This window comes from Capra hircus, chromosome 23 (genome assembly GCF_001704415.2).
Source record: "Capra hircus breed San Clemente chromosome 23, ASM170441v1, whole genome shotgun sequence".
In the NCBI taxonomy this organism is placed as follows: Eukaryota; Metazoa; Chordata; class Mammalia; order Artiodactyla; family Bovidae; genus Capra; species Capra hircus.
The window spans coordinates 37,441,480-37,459,642 of NC_030830.1; the positions used below are offsets into that span (position 1 = coordinate 37,441,480).

At 46.7% G+C, this 18,163-nt stretch overlaps 1 protein-coding gene across 1 annotated transcript in view; it reads right to left on the reverse strand.

Annotated features, from left to right (window-relative positions):
* The window catches only part of CMTR1 (cap methyltransferase 1), a 53,287-nt gene that overhangs the window by 25,859 nt on the left and 9,265 nt on the right, over window positions 1-18,163 (reverse strand). The window contains exons 3-10 of the mRNA XM_018038944.1: window positions 15,005-15,156; window positions 12,590-12,748; window positions 9,691-9,783; window positions 8,177-8,248; window positions 7,054-7,148; window positions 6,859-6,931; window positions 1,788-1,986; window positions 917-1,035 (exon numbers count right to left, since the gene is read on the reverse strand). Of these exons, the coding sequence (XP_017894433.1) occupies window positions 917-1,035; window positions 1,788-1,986; window positions 6,859-6,931; window positions 7,054-7,148; window positions 8,177-8,248; window positions 9,691-9,783; window positions 12,590-12,748; window positions 15,005-15,156 (962 nt within the window). The remainder of the gene's footprint in view (window positions 1-916; window positions 1,036-1,787; window positions 1,987-6,858; window positions 6,932-7,053; window positions 7,149-8,176; window positions 8,249-9,690; window positions 9,784-12,589; window positions 12,749-15,004; window positions 15,157-18,163) is intronic.

The following is an 18,163-nucleotide window of genomic DNA, read 5'->3' on the forward strand; positions in this document are numbered from 1 at the left end:
CACAGCTATTTACAGGGAGAGGGGAAAAAAACACACACACACAAAAAATCCCACATGGGTCACCAGTCTATGTTGCCTAAGTCAGAGGGACAATCCTTGAGTTTGCCCCTCGAGCTGATGCCCTGCCCGGCTGCCTCCCAAGCGTATCTGACTCCGACAGGCTCAGCGGAAGCGGCCCCTCCCTCCACCCAAGCCTATCTGTTGTCCCCTGCTAGGCACCAATCTTTGGGGGCTGAGGGCACGCTCGGCTCCTGTGCTGACATCCTAAACATTTCTTTACCTCTCCACACAGCTACTGCTTACGAGGTTGCCCAGGGGGCTCCAGAAGCTTTTTGCAACTCTGCCCACATGACCCTGGAGCAACTGCCGCGTTCTCTGACCTTTCTCCACACTAAGCTGTGACTCACAACTTTTCTGGTAGTCCAGAGAAGACTACCAGCAGCATCAGATTACTAAGGGAGAAAGCTGCAGGGGCTGCCTCTACGCCTCAGGTAACTGCCCAAGAAATGGACAACCTGAGTATCTTCTTCAGCCCAGCCACTGACAGAGCCTCTTGCAGAGTCTTAATATGGAGTCTTAATATGGAGCAGCTGCATTTGGTTACGTGGTCATCTATCAGCTGCTCCCGAGGCTTAGGAGTGGCCGTGTACAGACAGCCTCTCCGAGAGCAGCACCCAGGTGACAAATGATGGAAACGTCCTTCCCGTTGGCTCTGCTGAGTCCATCTTAGTCACAGTGCCCCCTCACCAGGCCTCCACCCACACCCGAGGCCCGTTGAGGAAGTGAGTTGGGAAGATCTACCTGCCCCAAGCAAAGATGCCTGTAATAGCACAGCCTTGACAAAGTTACAAACTGAAAAGATGTGGAAAAAGAATAAAAACATACATCATCACCCCACGAAGAGCAGGTTACCTACCCCGTCAGCCATCAGAAAGTGGACACCCTTGTGATCGGTGTTATCCAGGACGAAATTCCGAAAAGCATTGATGTTCTCCGGGCGGGTAATGTCTCCGTCTCCATCGATCCCACCCTCACCTGACAGGACACAAGGTTCACACTTAGCTCATCTGCCCTGTGCATCCCTGGCACCAGGACACAACCTCGCCAGGGCTGTGAACACAGGTACCAGGCAGGCCTCAAGGCCCAGGAGAAGAGCCTCTGTGAGGAGCAGCTCAGGACCCGTCACACAAGGCTGCCCTGCAGTGATGGGCCAGGAGGCAGAAACAGGGCCCTGCTACAGTAGAGGAGAGCTCAGGCGGAGTCAACCAGCCGTGAGCCATCAACTGAAAGAGAAGGTCTTCATGTTCAAGATCAAACGTGTTTAAAGCACCTACATTTAGGAAGCAATATCAATTTCTTAATAAGTTCTGTTAACAAAGGACTTGGGATTTCCTGCCAAATCACAAGAAGCAAGACAGAGCGGAGGGAACTGCTAGGGGGTTGCTGACCATCTGGCATACAGGGCTGGGGATGGGTATGGGTTTGTATTTGTTAATAACCCTGCCAGTTCTCAGCTAGAGATGGAACGGTTTTATTATCTCCTGTCACCACAAGAGAAGGAAGGAGAAATTAGCATGGATCTGCCGCGAGTTTGCCTACTGGAGGGTTTAACCTGGATCCCACAGGCCCGGGGTAAAAGGCACAGGCAAGGGGAGACCAAGACCTCATGACGTGGGCTGGGAGCCCCGGACTGAGAGCCCCGGGACAGAAAACACGGCATATGGCTAGGAGCTCCTCCTGGTAAGACTCGTCCCTCTCGGTCCCTGGGGCCTCCCCCGTGTCCCTACCGTAGTAGGGCTCGAAAAGCTCGCTGGAGGCAGAGTAGAAATCCTCCAGCTTGAAGTCGTGAGGGCCCTTCAGAGTCAGCCCGAAGCCCTTGGCGTGCCACCTCTTCCTCCACAGCACGTACTCCGAGAAGCCACCCGGGCCCGCACAGACGTCGGCAAAGTACAGAAGCTCCGCTTCCCGGTCCTTCACCAGCGGCTTCTGCAGGGGCAAGTGGAAGCCAGGGGAGGAAGAGGGGGAAATGCCTCAGTGGGGAGCAGGAAAGAGAAAGCAGGGGAGTAAAACAAGCCTTTCGGCAAGCACAGTGCAGGGTTCCTGCCAGAGCCACGACCACCAGGAAACATGTCCTCTGAGACCACTGCCTTCAGAGTCACCCATCCCCACCTCAAAACACCCCTGATGCCCTTCACACCACCATGCCCAGCTCAGACTCCTAAAAAACACCCTAATGGGCACCCACGCGTGCATGTTTTCTGAGCATCTTTTCCCCACCGCATCCTGCCTTACAAGAGTCCCAACGAGCGGAGCAGATGTTCTAGCCCCCCACATGACAGACAGGGAAAGAGAAACGCCAAGACACAAATCGACCTGTTCAGCCTGCAGCACCGCTCAGTCAGCATCCCGTCAGCCTGAGCAGGAGACGCAGGCTTCCCGTCCAACCAGAGTCTGAGGGGCTCTCACATCACTTCTTCCCAGCTCAGGGCCTCATCTTCCAAATAGCAGTTTCTGCGTCCCTTCTTCCTCTCCTCCTAGCCACTATCTTTTTTTTCCCCTCCAATTAAGTTTTTGCCATGGAATAATTTTAGACGTACAGCTAAGTTGCGAGGACAAAGTTTGCACATATCCTTCACCCAGTTTTAGTAACATCTTACATGGTCAGCTGTAAAAATTAAGCAACTGACATGCACGGGTACATCTCTACGAACTACACCCCAGACTTGCTTCAGATCTCACCAGACCCCTTGTCCTGTTCCACGACCCCATCCAAGACCCCCCAGTGCCCTGTGTGTCCTTTTTTGCACACCCCTGCTCCTACCTTTGCCCCTCTGCTGACCAGGGCCTGCACAGGGCAGAGCTGGAAGCTGATAAGACTGAGAAAACAGGAGACACTGACCTAGGCAGCCATCAGAGCATCCACCCACCTGAAGAACAACTGAATTACACTATCGTCATTTGTATCTGATGATTAGTTTCGGCCACTTAAGCGGCTTTAAATTCTTAATATAAAATGCTGGGCATTCCCTGGTGGCCTAGTGGTTAGGATACCACGCTTTCACTGCTATGGCCCAGGTTCCATCCCTGGTCAAGGAACTGGGATCTCACAAGCTGCACAGCTTGGCCAAATTAATTAATTAAATTTAATGTATGCTGAATGCAGATCTAGATTGTGTTTACACTTCTCTTCTACACACCTGGGCCCTCAAGGGTGAATTCCACTTGTCTCAAGCCTCCACGGCAGAGACGTGCCATCTGCACTGGTGACAAGAGGCTGAGCTTCAGAGGAGTGACCGCAGGGGTCCCTGATGAACACCCAGCAGGAAGGGCTAAGACAGCTCAGCCTTCTCTCCCTCAAAGTCTGGCACGGCTGGGTGCTTGTCCAGAGCTCTCTAACTGCCAGATAAAGATCAGAAGGCTTCAGGGGAAACAGTTATAGGAAAGAAATGGAAATACTAATGCTCACAGTCCAGTCACTTTCGAGGTGACAAGGGCTTTGCATCTGGTGGTGGTTTACCTAGCTTGATCGCAACAGTGGAAAAAGTCTCTGGAGAAAGGGCCTGTAGCTAAAAATACACTCCCTCGCCCTGTGACAAGCCCACTCAGTGTGCTGGGCATATCAGCTCCTCCCCTCCCTCTGCTCCATCACCCTAACATTCTTTGTTCCTGAGCCATCAATTATTCACACTTTCTTACTGTACTCATTTGCACACTAGAAAAGACCTAATGGCAGACGCCAAGAATACTATGCAGCACTTCCCAGGCTGCAAAGCGCTAGTGAGGCAGGAGTCACAAGTTTAAGGCCTGCACACACTGCAAAGAGTGAAGACACTGTTTCTCCTCACAGGCCAAGCCCTAGCCCCGGGCGCCAGCTTCTCCAGGTGAGAGGCTGGCCCAAAGAAGACTGTGAGAAGAAAGGAGAATGAATCAATGAAAGCGTCTCACCTCCAAAAAGACGGCATAAATATGATCTGTTCTGTAATTTCAGGACGTGTCACCCTAGCAGGCCACGGCCAGCGGTCCTTTCACAGAAAGGATGGCCGGGGTTCTCACCTCTGCCACTTACTGACTGTGCAGTCAAAAGCAAGAACACGATTTATGTCTTTAAGCTTGAGCTTCCTCAACGACAAACGGGAACTAATGTAGGTTATTTCTTAAGGCTATTGTAGGATTAAACAAAGTACCTTATGTCGAAGACCCTTAAAAACTGTACAATACTGAACAAACGTTAAGATGACACGAAGTCCAACTCGATCAGCCAGCTCCCTGAGAGTCAGGCCCTTGCCCCTCCCCTCCCTTTCTCTCTGCAGTCTGGCGCAGTGCTCCACAGGCAGCAGGGACTTTGGAAGTGCTGTCTAATTTCTTCTAAGACAGCGCTGAGACTTCAAGATCTACATTCAGCTTTTGTATCCTGTTACGCTTCATAGCCAATGCTTTCTTACCACAATGATAACTGCAGGCACACAAGTCCCTCACGTAACGTTTATATATAATACGCTCCCATATACCCAAAGAATCTAAACGCCCTTCTCTTCCTGGCCCCTTCCAATTCTTGTTTATGATCTCTGTATTTCCCTAGCCTCTTTTCTCCTTTTACCACAACCTGTAGAAGCAGAAACATGCTGAAAAACCTCAAAGAGCCTCCCTCCAGCTTCCCATCTCCAACCTCCTCACACTTCGCTAGGCTTCACGTAGTCTGCACTCTTACTCTGATTTCCCTGATCCAAGAGCCACTGAGGCTCTAACAAACCTGGGCGTGTGCCTGGGGCTTCTGCCACTCCCACGTCTGCTGGGACTGCTCTAAACACAACAAGCCTGCTGGGCTTGGCTGTCACTCCAGTCCTTGGGAGGAAACAGGGGTGAACAGACAGAAGCAAACACTAGGAGCTGAAGAGAAATCACTTTTATAGTGGAGTACAGAAGAACTTCTCTGGAAGGGCAATTCTCCATGGCCACTATCAATCAATGCAAGTCAAGAAGCTGCCTGAAGCATCACAAACACAGCCACCTTTTCCTATGTAACATCTCTACCCTCCACCTGAATGGTACGACCCTGATGCCTACTTCATTTTCCTGACAGCAAAAGACAATAACCAGATCCCAGCTGCTGGAGGCGTTTACATTCAAAAGCCCAAAATGACGCTGTGATTTCCCATCAACCTGACAGAGTTCCTCTGCCAGGCAGGGGTTTAAGGGAAATCATTGGGAGCTCAGAAAATTAAATCAACATTGTATCAATGTAATTTTCTCAAGATGCTAATTCCAGGAGCCGTTTTCTACAGCTTGCTGGTACTGTAAGGTGGGAGGGAGACCTGGGAGAGAGAAATAACTACAGACTGGAGGGGTCCACCTGGCCTTCTGCCAGCATAGAGGAGACAACCAGGCAGGTGAGGCTGGAGCAGTGAAGAACTTGGAAAACAAATTTCTTTAAGCAGTGGATAATCGGGGGCCTAGCAGGAGGAGGCTGAATGAGGCAGAAACTGGACTGGGAACAGCCGGCTCCTGACCCCTTCACTGTCAGAGACTAACCTTCTAGGACAGGGTGAAAATGCTTTGAAACTCTGAAGGGAAAGCTGGAATGAAATTTCCTTTTTTCTTTCTCTATCATATGGAGGGTCTGTGTTCAGAAAAATGAGAGTAGTAAAGTAGAAAATCATTCCGATCCACTACCTGTAATTAGGATTCCACATGAAGCTTGTCCAGAGAAGCAGAAAGGGAAAGTGGCCACATTTGAAGTCACAGATTTTAGAGCTAGAACAAACCTTAAGAGTCTCTTGGTCCTACCCTGGTTCTCTGGCAGGTTAGTAGGGCTAATTTCAGAGATGAGGTAGCTGAGATCCAAAGGAGGTATGAACCTGAGTGACACCACCTGTGACTAAGTGCTGCACTTCCTACCTGCCCCCAACCATGAGCACAGACCTTCAGACATGATCCTGATTGTAAACAGACCCGTGAAAGAACCCAGATGCCCACAATTCATTCAAAACTCAGATATTTCCCAGAGTACTGCCCCCTCATACCAGGAATAGCAGCAACCAAATCAGATGATGTTACAAGTTTCAACCTGGAACATTAACTCACTGTAAGGACTGCTCACAGTCGTCCCTCAGTATTGACAGGGCACTGATTTCAGGTCGCCCCTACAGCCACCAGAATCTGCAGATGCTTGAGTCCTTTACATAAAGTGGCGGTGTACAGCCGGCCCTCTGCATCGCAGAGTCAACAGACACAGAGGGCTGACTGCACTCAGACTCCAACCCACCCTGTAAGAGGCAGGCTCAAGCTCCCTGGTGGCAACTGGCCTCTACACGTCCCAACCCCTACCCTCATCTGCTCTCAAGCCCCCCAGAATGTCCAGACCCTAAGCACCACGGGGAAAGGGATCACATCTATGTATTCCTGGTGCCTAGCACTGTGCCTGGCACAACGTAGGGGCTGGACAAATACACGTTTAATCAGCGCAGCAGGGAGGCTGATGCACTCACTCATGCCCTCACCTCCCTGCCCCCTTGGCCTATGGAGGCTACACCTGCTGGTCTGGTCAGGAATGCCCCTCCTCCACTGCTGCAAGCCCTGTGCTCCTCTACCCGGAGTGAAGAGCAGGATCTACAGAGGCAGGAGCTGGGACTCCGGGCCTGAAGCCCTAGAGATAACTGCTTACTAGGGCACTCCTGGGACCACAGGAAGCACTATGGAACCCCAGCTGAAGAGCTCAAAACAAAATATATCTCATCACAAAATGCATCTCCATCACCCAGCAGGAATACTCTCCGAGCATTGTACAAATGGCAATTTCTGAGCCACTGAAGCTGAAGCCTATTTAGCACTATGAATTCAGAAGCAAAATCTTGTTCTCACCCCGTAAGAGTCCCTTGGATTTGTAAACATGCGATCGAACACAAAATCCATGTTAGCCATCTTCATTGCTGCCCTGAAACAAAGCAAGACAGAAAAGCATACCTCAGTACCAGACAGATGGGAGAGCTGAGGCTCAAATGGAAACATCGACCAGTGCACATCGGAGGAGGGGAGGGAAGGGAAATGCCAGCAAACCTGTTGAGGAAGAAGACTCCTCGGATCATCTCGTAGGGATTGGCCCGAGTCCGAGCTCGCCGCATCTCCTCCCCATCCAGGACATCAAACACACTCTGCCCGGAAAGAATCAGAACCACAGGGTGAGCATCACCCTCGGGATGGAGCTTGAGGAGCCGGATTCACAGCCCTCTGAAAAGCTAGGCCTCTGCTGCAACCCAGCTCTGAAATGACCAGATGTGCGACCCCAGACAGGCAGCTCGATCACTCTGCCTCTCAACTACCTCACTTATAAAATGGTACAAAATAAAAGGGAAGCAAGCACGTGCCTGCCACGTGCTTGTGGTATTAATCCTCCTGGCACTGCTAAACCTTGCTGCAAGCCTGCTTCTCCACTCCAGCAGCAACTCAGCAGGGACCAGAGTTTTGCTATGAAGGGTGTACCCAGAAAGAGGGCCGGCAAACCAAGATCAGGCTTTTCTGAGGGCACCTACCTCCCAGCAGGGAACCCTTCTCTTTCTTCTAATTCTCTCTGGAAAAAGAAAGCCTCACTTTACCTGAGGATATTTCCAACACTCTACCTGCCAGAAAAATAAGCTCCGTGAGGCTCGTCTCAGGACTTGCTTCTCCTCCAACTCATTTTCTCTTCAGTTTCCTTGGCTCACCCTGCCCCAGGCAATGCACCTCCTGACCAAAGTCAGGTCAGGTCAGAAGACATCAAGGGGAGAGTAATACCAACTATCTCTTTTAACTCTAACACTGAGCATTTTTTTCTTCCCAATTTAAAGATAAGGAAACTCAAACTCAGAGAAGCTAAAGCAAATGGTCCAAGGTCACTCAGCAAAGAAAAAAAAAAAAGCTGCAAAACTAGGATTTGAATTCAGCTCTGATACTGAAGAATGATTCCAAATCTTCCACTATGCCAGCCCCTCCTCAGGATTACGATGAACCCACCCACTGAAATTAAGTGGTTCCCTTCCTGGCTACTGACCACAGAGACAGAACAACACTGCAGGGCAAGGGAGCCACCAAGAAAAATTAGCTAAATTTCAGGTTCCCCAAAACCAACTCAAAAGAACAAGAAAAGCCCAGCACAACCCCTCACACAAAATCTTTAGCGCCAGCTCTAGCCACGAGGACTTACCTTACACTTCAACACACTGCGAAGCAGGCCTTCCCCACAAAACTCTGTTTCATCTTCAATAATCATCTTTCTCTACAGGGAGAAGAAAACAATCCACAGTGACCACATGTGACTGCATTTGGGGGGAAACTAGGGTTCTGAGTGAGCAGAGCAAAAGGGGGCTTGAGTCCCTGCCAGAGAATATCAACCCCGAGGGGTGGGAAAGAGAAAAGCCTAAATCCCTCTGGCTTGGCTCCAGATGGGGCTGCGAGAAGAAACACCCTGGGGGCTCCCATGAAAGCATCATATGGATACAAGACTCGTGAATGCCAAGGCTGAGAAAAGCAAACAGGGAGGAGACACCCAAGCTGTCTGTCCCTAGAGCGCGGGGGCAGAAGGAAGGGGGATGCTTGGGAACACCCAAAATGACAGAGGTTGTCCTTTAGCCAGGAAGCCTCTTGCTCCTTGGTGAGTATGAAGGCAGGACCTCAGGCACCGACTTGGCAGCCTCACAGAAAACAAGGGTGTGGGAGCCTCATGGGGATGTTGAGTTCAGTGCCAAGTACGAGTGAGAATGCCTCTAAACCAGTGGTGCTCAAACTCGGTATTCTCAGGTTTTACACTCTTTAAGATCACTGAGGATCCTCAACAGCTTTTGTTTCTGTGGGAGATAGATGTGCATATGTGTGTGTGTGTATTTATATACCTTATTATTAGAAGTTAAAACCGAGATGTTGAAATATTTACTAGTTCAGTTTAAAATGTTGTATTAATATAAATAAACGTGGAAGAAAATTGTATTCCAGAAAAAAAATGATTGAGAAGAGTGGGCATTGCTTTCCATGTGTGCAAAGCTCTCAGCACCCAGCTTACACGGGACAGGGAGAGTCTCCCACCCACATGCGCATTCAACACACGCTATCACATGTCATAGCTTCTGGAAGACTTCTCAGGACACTTGCAAGAGAGTGAGAATGAAAAAGGCAAGTAACTTTTCAGAATTATGAAAATAACTGACCTTGTAGACCCTCTGAAAGGGTCATGGAGATCCCTCAAGTCCCTATACTTCAAGAACTGCTCTCTGGAACATGCTGATCTAGTAAAACTATATACTTAATTCTTACAATTTACCAGAAAGAGAACACACAAATTCCTTTTGTAACAACTCCCTCATTCCTTTCTGAGGACAGGAGTAGTCTTTTTTTATCTTCCTGGAACAGTGCCCAGTAGTGACCAGAATATACACAGGTGTATAATAAGCTACTCTAAAAAGCATCCAAGAGGAAGACAGAAATTACGCATTTTGTGCTGCCTTGCAAGGTAAATGACTAGGAGGAAAAAAGCCCCGCATGCCACATCTCCCAGGGGCATATCCATGAAGCTCTTGATACCCTCTTGATGCAGCTTTATTCCTGCCAGAAAGCTTAGATTCACACTTTTCTAATACTGTGAGTATACAGATACACACACCTGATTTGAGCAGGAGAAATGTCAGAAGTGTCAAGAATTCAGAGTACATTTTCCTGAACTCCTACCTTCCCCACAACCATCCAATCGCTCATTTCCTGAGTGTCAGGAATTTCAGTGGTGCATTCTGGGAACCATGACACCTGCTCACAGGCACTGGGCTACAAACAAAAGAGAGGCAAGTAAGTCAGGTAAGGCAGACCCTCAGGGCCATGCCCCAACTCACCAGGGCTTTCCCCAACTATCAAGAGGGGCTCAGAGAGAGAAGTGTCCAGGAAGCTGAGGCCAACAGCAGTGTCAGACCTATGAACTGAGCCAGAATTCTGAAGTTCAGCTTCTAAAGGCCGGGGCCAATTCTGCTTTGAATTCTAAGAAACTTTTCCAACTTTCAAAGTTTCTTTCATTTGTTCCAATATTATTTGATGAACACCTACTGTGGACTAAGAGCTCAGTACACAGAGGTAAAAAGACATGGTCTTTAACTCAAGTGGCCTATAGTCAGAGCAGTGGGGACGCAGAGAAGAACGTAAGTCTACAAGGCAATTACATCAGAAAGACAGTGCAATGAGCCTCACTTCCTGATGCCTTTTATTGCAAGACACAGTAGAAACTGGCTTCTCTAGTGCTGCTTTCTCTTAATTTTTCAGTCACTTTCCTTACCAAGCTAAAACTGTGGTTTTCGTCCTGGCCACACTTAGCATTATCTGTAGACCTTTTAAAAAGTACTGATGCCTGGGCCCCACCCTCGGAGTATATGATTCTGCTGGTTTCAGGTGGGGATTGGGTATAAGGACATTTTTAAGAGGTTGCCAGGTGATTCTAATGTGCATCCAGAACTAAGTTCACAGGGCTGAAGAGACAACGATTATAAAACCTAAATGGGTGGCTAACCTGCATTGGCAGCTCCACATTTTCCCTCCAAGGAAGTGTGGAGAAGAGATTCACCATTGCGAATTGAAGCAATGAGATTAAAGGTAATATTACATGCTCTGAAAGGCATAAAATGGTATCTCAATGCAAGGTCTTGAGGGCAAGCCAACTACCATCAACAGAGAAAAAGTTTAAAAGAAAAATTACTGAAAACTTAGTCAATGAATCTAGCAGTGAATCACGGCTTCTCCTCCTGGTCAAATCCGGTCCCTTTAGGTATAAACGTTGCAAATTATAACCTGTAAAAGGAGCTCATACACAATAGGGATGCTCCTTTGGAGAGGAATAGCAGACTCAACCTCTCCATGGAAGTGTGAACATTATGGCTGCCTACAAAGTGAACTCTACCTGAAGCTCCACACCTTACACTCCGTATTCCTGGACAGCGCCACTGGAGCATTCTCCATGCGGTCATTCAGGAATCGGACGCTCGCCTCAGGCCGCCCAGACTCAACTACCTTAAAGAAGCGGCACTTCCCTGATGATCCAGTGGTTAGGACGCTGTGCTTCCACTGTAGGGGCACAGGTTCAATTCCTAGTTGGGAAACTAAGATCCCACATGAGCTGGCGTGGTCAAAAATAAGCAAACAATTAAAATCTAAAACAAAAACAAAAAACAACAACCACCACCACAAAAAAAAAAAAGAAGTGGCCACCAACAAATAGTTGAGGCAAACTCTTAACCAAAAGATTATCTTTAAGGAAAAAAAAGTGAATTATGGTAAATGGTGATTAAGTCAGTCTTGCCTCAAACAAATTATTCATGGAATTCCCTGGTGGTCTAGTGGTTAAGACTTGGAGCTTTCATTGGCATGGCCAGGGTTTAATGCCCAGTCAGGGAACTAAGATCTCTCAAACCATGTGACAAGGCCAAAAACCCCCCCCTTTTTTTTCAATAGCCTGTCTCTATTAAAAACAGATTTTAAAAGCAAATTTCAGATTCCAAGTTTAGCAAAGTTCTAATTCTGCCCCATTGAGAGGGTAGGGACTTTTCACTCACTTTAAATAAATGAGGACATGGAAAGTACCAAGGAATTTGGAGGCAGAAACCTACATCTAGCCCCAATTATAAATATTTGCCTATTTTGCATTGTTGCGTCTCCTTACAACTACAAGGCAACACAGCAGAACCACTCTCAGAATCCATCAACTCCTGGTTTGTTAGCATCTTACTCTGACACTTTATTAGGCTTTTATCATGCACAGGTTCACAGAACTTCTTTGCTGCACTGGAACATTAGGGAGACAAATAAAATATCTATTTTCCAGAGTTCAGAGCAACATCTGAAGCTCAACTTACAGCAACTATATGGAAGGCTAGACATTTGTGTTTTATCTTCTCTAGTTTCAACTCTATAATGGTAACATTTTACCATTATTTTTAGGTATTTTTATTATACCCACTTCAAATCCTCTGTGAAATAAGGTAGGGCATAAGTAAATGAATAAACATAAAATCTCAACATTATCTATGCCATCAAAAGGGAATCTCTTTAGATATTCAGGATTAAAACAAACTCACACCCAAGAAGATAAGCAGAATAAACCCACAAGAGAAAAGCTATTTGGCATAAACAAATACCTATTTAATATCAGGATATTATAAACCTGAGGCAGTGCAAGGACCTTGGCGGGCACCTGATCCAGCTACTCACACAGTGGGAGAGTGGCCCTCATCTGTCACATGAATCCTTTCAGCAGAGGGTGCTCACTACCTCCTCAGGCATGTTCATCACTGGTGAAAAGCTGTTATCTATTTATTCAAGTTCTTTGCGGAGACACACTTTGCCTTTCTGTGTCTTCTACCCACTGGTCTTAGACCCAGTCTTCTATGAAGTAACAGGAAACAAATCCATATCCCACCGTATCTCCCCCAGGCTCTTTTCCATTTTGGACACCCCCATATCTTCCATGTAAGAAACTAGTTCCAATCCCCAGCAACCACCCTGATCATACTGCCTCTGAGGACTTCTAGTTTGTTAATATGGTTTCATAAAAACATAAATGGCCTTCCCATCTCCTCTCCACATGAGGTACCTCTGGCTCATCTCGCCAGTTCACATTCAGCTCTTGGTCAAAGCCTTGCAGTGTCAGACCCAAGCCTCGTCGACCTTTCTGATTAGAGGCCTCAACGATGTCCTTCCGACCCTGGCTGTATTTACCCAATCCTTCACCTTCCTTGAAGCCCATCTTGGCCTGAAAAAGAGAAGTCAATGGTGTATTTATATAAGCAAACAGAAGTGGAACACTTACATAAATAAGACATTTATTCAGTCCTTCTAGTGTGTCAGACACTGTATTAAATTGTGAGAAATATAAACGAGTAAGGCCTAAAGTTTTCCTTCTAGCCTAATAACTGCAATTTGACTGTGAGCCCTGTGGCTGTCTATTCTGGGGGTGAAAAGTCTAGGGCAACCAGAAGTTGGATAAATGAGAAGGACCTCATAGCTGTAATTAAAGGCACCAAGAGTACATAATGAATCTCACTGGACATTTGCACAACTACCCTTCCAGCTAATTTGTCTGATTAAGTGAGAAGTAAATCTAGAGCAGAGTTGATAAAGAGAACATAATTTAAAATGGAACTGCTTCCAGCGGCAACTTCTAAACCTTACCCTTAACCAGTCAAATGGCCTTACTAGGGAAGGACAATGAGGGCTTGTAGGAGCCCACTTAATCAAGAGAGTAACTGAAAAATCACTTCATGTAAAACTGAGGCACGGGAGGTACTGTAAGACTGGACAGAAGCATCTGTTTAAATGTCACAACGAACTAAAAAGCTTACACTGAACTCTACAGTCCTGGGCCCAGTTACATATCCCTAAAACCAGAGACCCCAAACCCACATACTCTTGTCTAATGAAAGAACTCCAACCCTGAAGACCTGTTTCCTCTAGAGGCCTGTATTCCCTGTGGAAGGGGCACTGCAGGCTCAGCAGCTTGATGAAATTCCTACAGTAGCCACAAACCTTTCCCCAGGTCAGAGTCTGAGTCACCAACCTTCCCATCTCCCACTTCCCCGAAGTTTTTGGCCCCCAAATCAGAATCCTGACTACGACTTCAGAAGTGGCAGTTCTTGTTCTCAAATGACTCCAACAGAAAACGGAGATGTCAACTATAATATTCGTGAAGCTAGACAGAAGACAAACTTGGATTTCCCTGACCTTTGCACATATACTGAAGTCTGATAAGAGAAGTAAGCAAGTCTTTTCTTCCACCTTCCTCCTGTGGTATATCAACAGGGTACCAAAGCTGGAAAGGAAAACTGGGCCCTCTTCTGGAAGTTAACACAGAAGACAGCTCTACTCCCATTTATTTTAGGAACCTGGGAGTGAGCAGGATTTTAGTCATTTTAAGATCAATCACTAGAGCAAAAATTTCAGCATGAAGCCTCCTTATCCACCAACACACATCCGTGTGCTTCAGTTCAGTTCAGTCACTCAGTCATATCCAACACTTTGCGACCCCATGAATCACAGCACGCCAGGCCTCCCTGTCCCTCACCAACTCTCAGAGTTCACTCAGACTCACGTCCATTGAGTCAGTGATGCCATCCAGCCATCTCATCCTCTGTCGTCCCCTTCTCCTCCTGCCCCCAATCCCTCCCAGCATCAAAGTCTTTTCCAATGAGTCAACTCTTTGCATGAGGTGGCCAAAGTACTGGAGTTTCAGCTTTAGCATCATTCCTTCCAAAGAAATCCCAGGGCTGATCTCCTTCAGAATGGACTGGTTAGATCTCCTTGCAGTCCAAGGGACTCTCAAGAGTCTTCTCCAACACCACAGTTCAAAAGCTTTGCTCATAAGAACTCACTACTAAGTGTAAGGCCGGACCCTGGGGCTATGATGGCCCGCCCCTCCTCTTGCCTGTTGGCCGGGGAAGTCCCTAACAGAAGGAGCCTCCGAGATCCCGGGGACCAATGACAGCACACTTCACCAGCTAAAGCCGCCCCGCTCTAGCCACGTAGAGGACCTGTCAGCCCGAGACGCCTCGGCCTGGCGACCTATCCGAACCCCCGTTCACTAACCGTACCTTTTTGGGCGATCTAGCTCGACCATACCCTGCAACGAACGCATATAAATCACTCCCCAGCACAGTCCGGGGGCGGACTCCCTCGACCGGCCTCGTTCGGGTCCGGGAACCCCACCCGGGAGTGCTTCGGCATTAAAAGCCTGTTAAGACACTCTTGGTGTCCTGGTCGTCTTTTACCTAACACTGAGACCAAAGGCTGCCCCAGCTCTAGACAGGAGAAGCAGGCCTGAACAGCCGCTTCCCACGGATGACTCAAATGTGATACGTGTATCAAGAAGGGGTTACGCTCTCTCTACTGAACTACAGCAGCTGGGAAGCAGAGGGAAAACTTACGCCCTCGCTTTGCTGCTTCTACCAACACAGTTTCCCTCCTCTCATTCTGCTGGTAGAGCTTTAGAAACCCAACCCAAGCGCTGACATACCATGAGCTTCTGGGACACACTGTTATACATGGAGTAGCGAGAGGAAGTTCCCTCCACAAGAGAGTCTGCTTTGAATGCATCGTCGAAAGAGTCCGAGCTGCGTTGCTTCCCCTCAGTCTCGCTGTCAGACCCACTGAGGCTTGTAGCAGATGCTAGAAAAAAAAAAAGAAAATGTTTTGGTGTGTTTATGGCACAATATAGCCTCTAAAAGTTCAAGTTTCATTTATACAACTAGTGTTCGGTATATGCATTGCACACACACAGTTCATTAAGTGACCCAGATCAAATGTATTCTCTCCCTCTTCTAAACTGTGTGATCTTGGGCAAGGCCACTGAAGGTTCCTATGGGTATCTGACACACAATGGGAGTTCAAAATATCAGTCTTCCTTTCCCATCTCTTACAAAACTGGGATGATAACACCTTCCTCATAGAGTTGTTTGAAGATTAAGTGAAAAAATGTATTTGGGAGTGCAGTGTCAAATAAAAAATTTATTAACAATATGATTATTATTTCTGCTATTTATTAGTTGAACATCACTTTCCAAACACTGATACCTGTTTTCATTTTCAACAATTCTATCATGGGGACTACTAGCTTGCGATTCTCTAACCTCCTAGCTTTCTGTTTTCATGGTCCTTCAAACTTGCGGGTGAGATGGGGGCGTCTACAGCACAGCCCCAAAGAGCTGGCTCACAGAGTGAAAGCTGGGGAAGAGAAAGGAAGCAGTGAAGGGGGAGGTGGGGATAGGAAAGGAAGAGGAGGAGGAGAGAGAAGACAGGGAAGACGAGGGTTCAAGCAGCTGCAACTGAAGACTCCAGGAGGGAGCTGCCGGCCTGGGTGAGTCAAGCCATTAGCATCATTTGTCAGCAATTTTGTTGCCAAAAGACTCCAAATAGGACCCACCTTAGCAGCTACTACCGGCGAAAGGCAGGATAAGCCACAGTCTAGATAATCATTATAACTGCATCTTTCCTTCTCTTTGATAGATATGTGAATCTCTTAGAAGATTTTAAGGAATTCCCTGGCAATCTAGTAGTTAGGACTCAGTGCTTTCATTGCCAGGTCGCTTAGATCCCTGGTCAGGGAACTAAGACCCAACAAGCTACATGGCATGGCCAAGAAAAAGAAAAAGATATCTCAACCCAATATAGTTTTATGCAGGTAGCTTCTTAGGCAAACCCACCCAAATTTGGAAATAAATTCTATCTCAAAGATCAGTTAAACAGGGGACTTCTTTGGTGGTCCAGTGGTTCCACGCTTCCACTGCAGGGGGCGGGGTTTCGATCCCTGATCAGGGAATGAAGATCCTCCATGGTGCAGAGAGAGAGCAAGGAAAAAAAAAAAAAAATCTGGTAAACAATTTCTGCATATTGCCACTGCAAATGGTATAAACCACCAAGCCAGGAGGAATGCAGAACAGGAAATGACAGTGGTAGTGTTCAATCTGATCCCAAGGTTAAAGAAGCTGTACAGTGCTCAGGAGTACACAAATCTCATTAATAGGCAACTGTGCTTACTTAAGGATAAAATTCTGGGGGCTTCTTTGGTGGAACAGTAGATAAGACTCCGTCTGCCAATGCAGGGGTCACAGGCTCAATTTCTGATCTGGGAAAATTCCACATGGTGCCGGAAAACTAAGCCCCTTCATCCCAGAGCCTGTGCTCTGCAACAAGAGAAGCCACTGCAGGGAAAAGCCCTTGCATTGCAAGGGAGAGTAGCTCCTACACGTCACAACTAGAGAAAACCTGCACGCAGCAACGAAAATCCAGTGCAGCTCACAATAAAAATTTTTTAAAAGAGTTTTTTAATCTCTTCAATTTATGAATATTATTCTTGCTAACATCTGGTAGTTATTAGGATATAAATGCTTGCTATTTAGACCTAAACACTAACAAACCTGTTAGGTATTTCTTTGGGTATTTTAAGGGCATAGTGAAAAAAGTTAAGGCAACACTGAGTGTGTCAAGAACCAAGAAAACTTGGGAACCTCCACTCTATGTATTGAAATGATGAGACCACCAAGGCATGTTGTCAACCGGGTAACAGAAGACCAAGACCATATCCATAAGCATGGCATCCTAACTTTCATGTTCTCAAAAAGGACAATAAGAATAAAATAGAATTTTTATTTCTTATAATTACAAAGTTTTTGGAAGGCAAGATATACAAGACCAATAAAAGTGATTAGCCACACATGTGTGGTTGAGGCATAGAGAAAAAATACCACAATGATTACTTGGAACAAGTGGAAAAAGTGAAGCCTGATTTCTATTTTTATATCACTAGAGTTCATAGTGGCTATCTTTTTGTATTTTTTGATTTATGAACCATGTGAATATATTAGCTATCAAAATTTAAAATAAATGTTAAAAAAAAAAACCCTAACTTAGCAATGTAGCACAATTCTTTTAAGAAAAAAAGGAGGTCCTTGAGAAGAGATGTTGACTCAAAGTTTGGCTGCTTGTGGGAAGCATTTGAGGACAGGCACAAAAGACAGCCATTAAAAGAAAATTCTCTATATACCCAAAATGGGCTTTATACAGGTATTCATAACTTGAGGATTACATTCTAATTCTAAAGCCGGTGTGCACTGATCCATCCATCTCCCTGTGAGAACACGGAGTCGCAAAGGGTTGACATTCAGAGAAGAACGAAGTCTTCCCTAGCACCCAGGCCTGACTTTCCCTTCCACAGAGCTCCAAGAGTACCAGTATTCACACCAGTAGCACAGCATTCATCACACTGCCTGAGAGCTAGTTGCCACATGCCATCCCACTGGACACAGTCACTCCTAGGGAGCAATGACTGTGCCACAATTAACCTTCTATCTCTAACACTTGAACTGAGGCTTTGCATTAAAACAAATAAACTAGGTACTCACTGTAGTGAATTTAAAGAACTGGCACCCAGTTGTCATCTTTGCTAAGCATCTACTGAGTGTACAACTCCTTAGGACATTCCCTTTTACAATACCTCAAACATGTGGTGTAAGACATCCAGCCCTCAGAAATACAGGGGAAGGATACATGTCATTATATATCAGGTTGGGGCAAAAGTGATTATGGTATTGGATTGTGAATTTTAAAACCGTTATTAACTATGCTCAGACACATCTTTATTCATCAAAATAGGAACCATTACAATCAACACATTTTT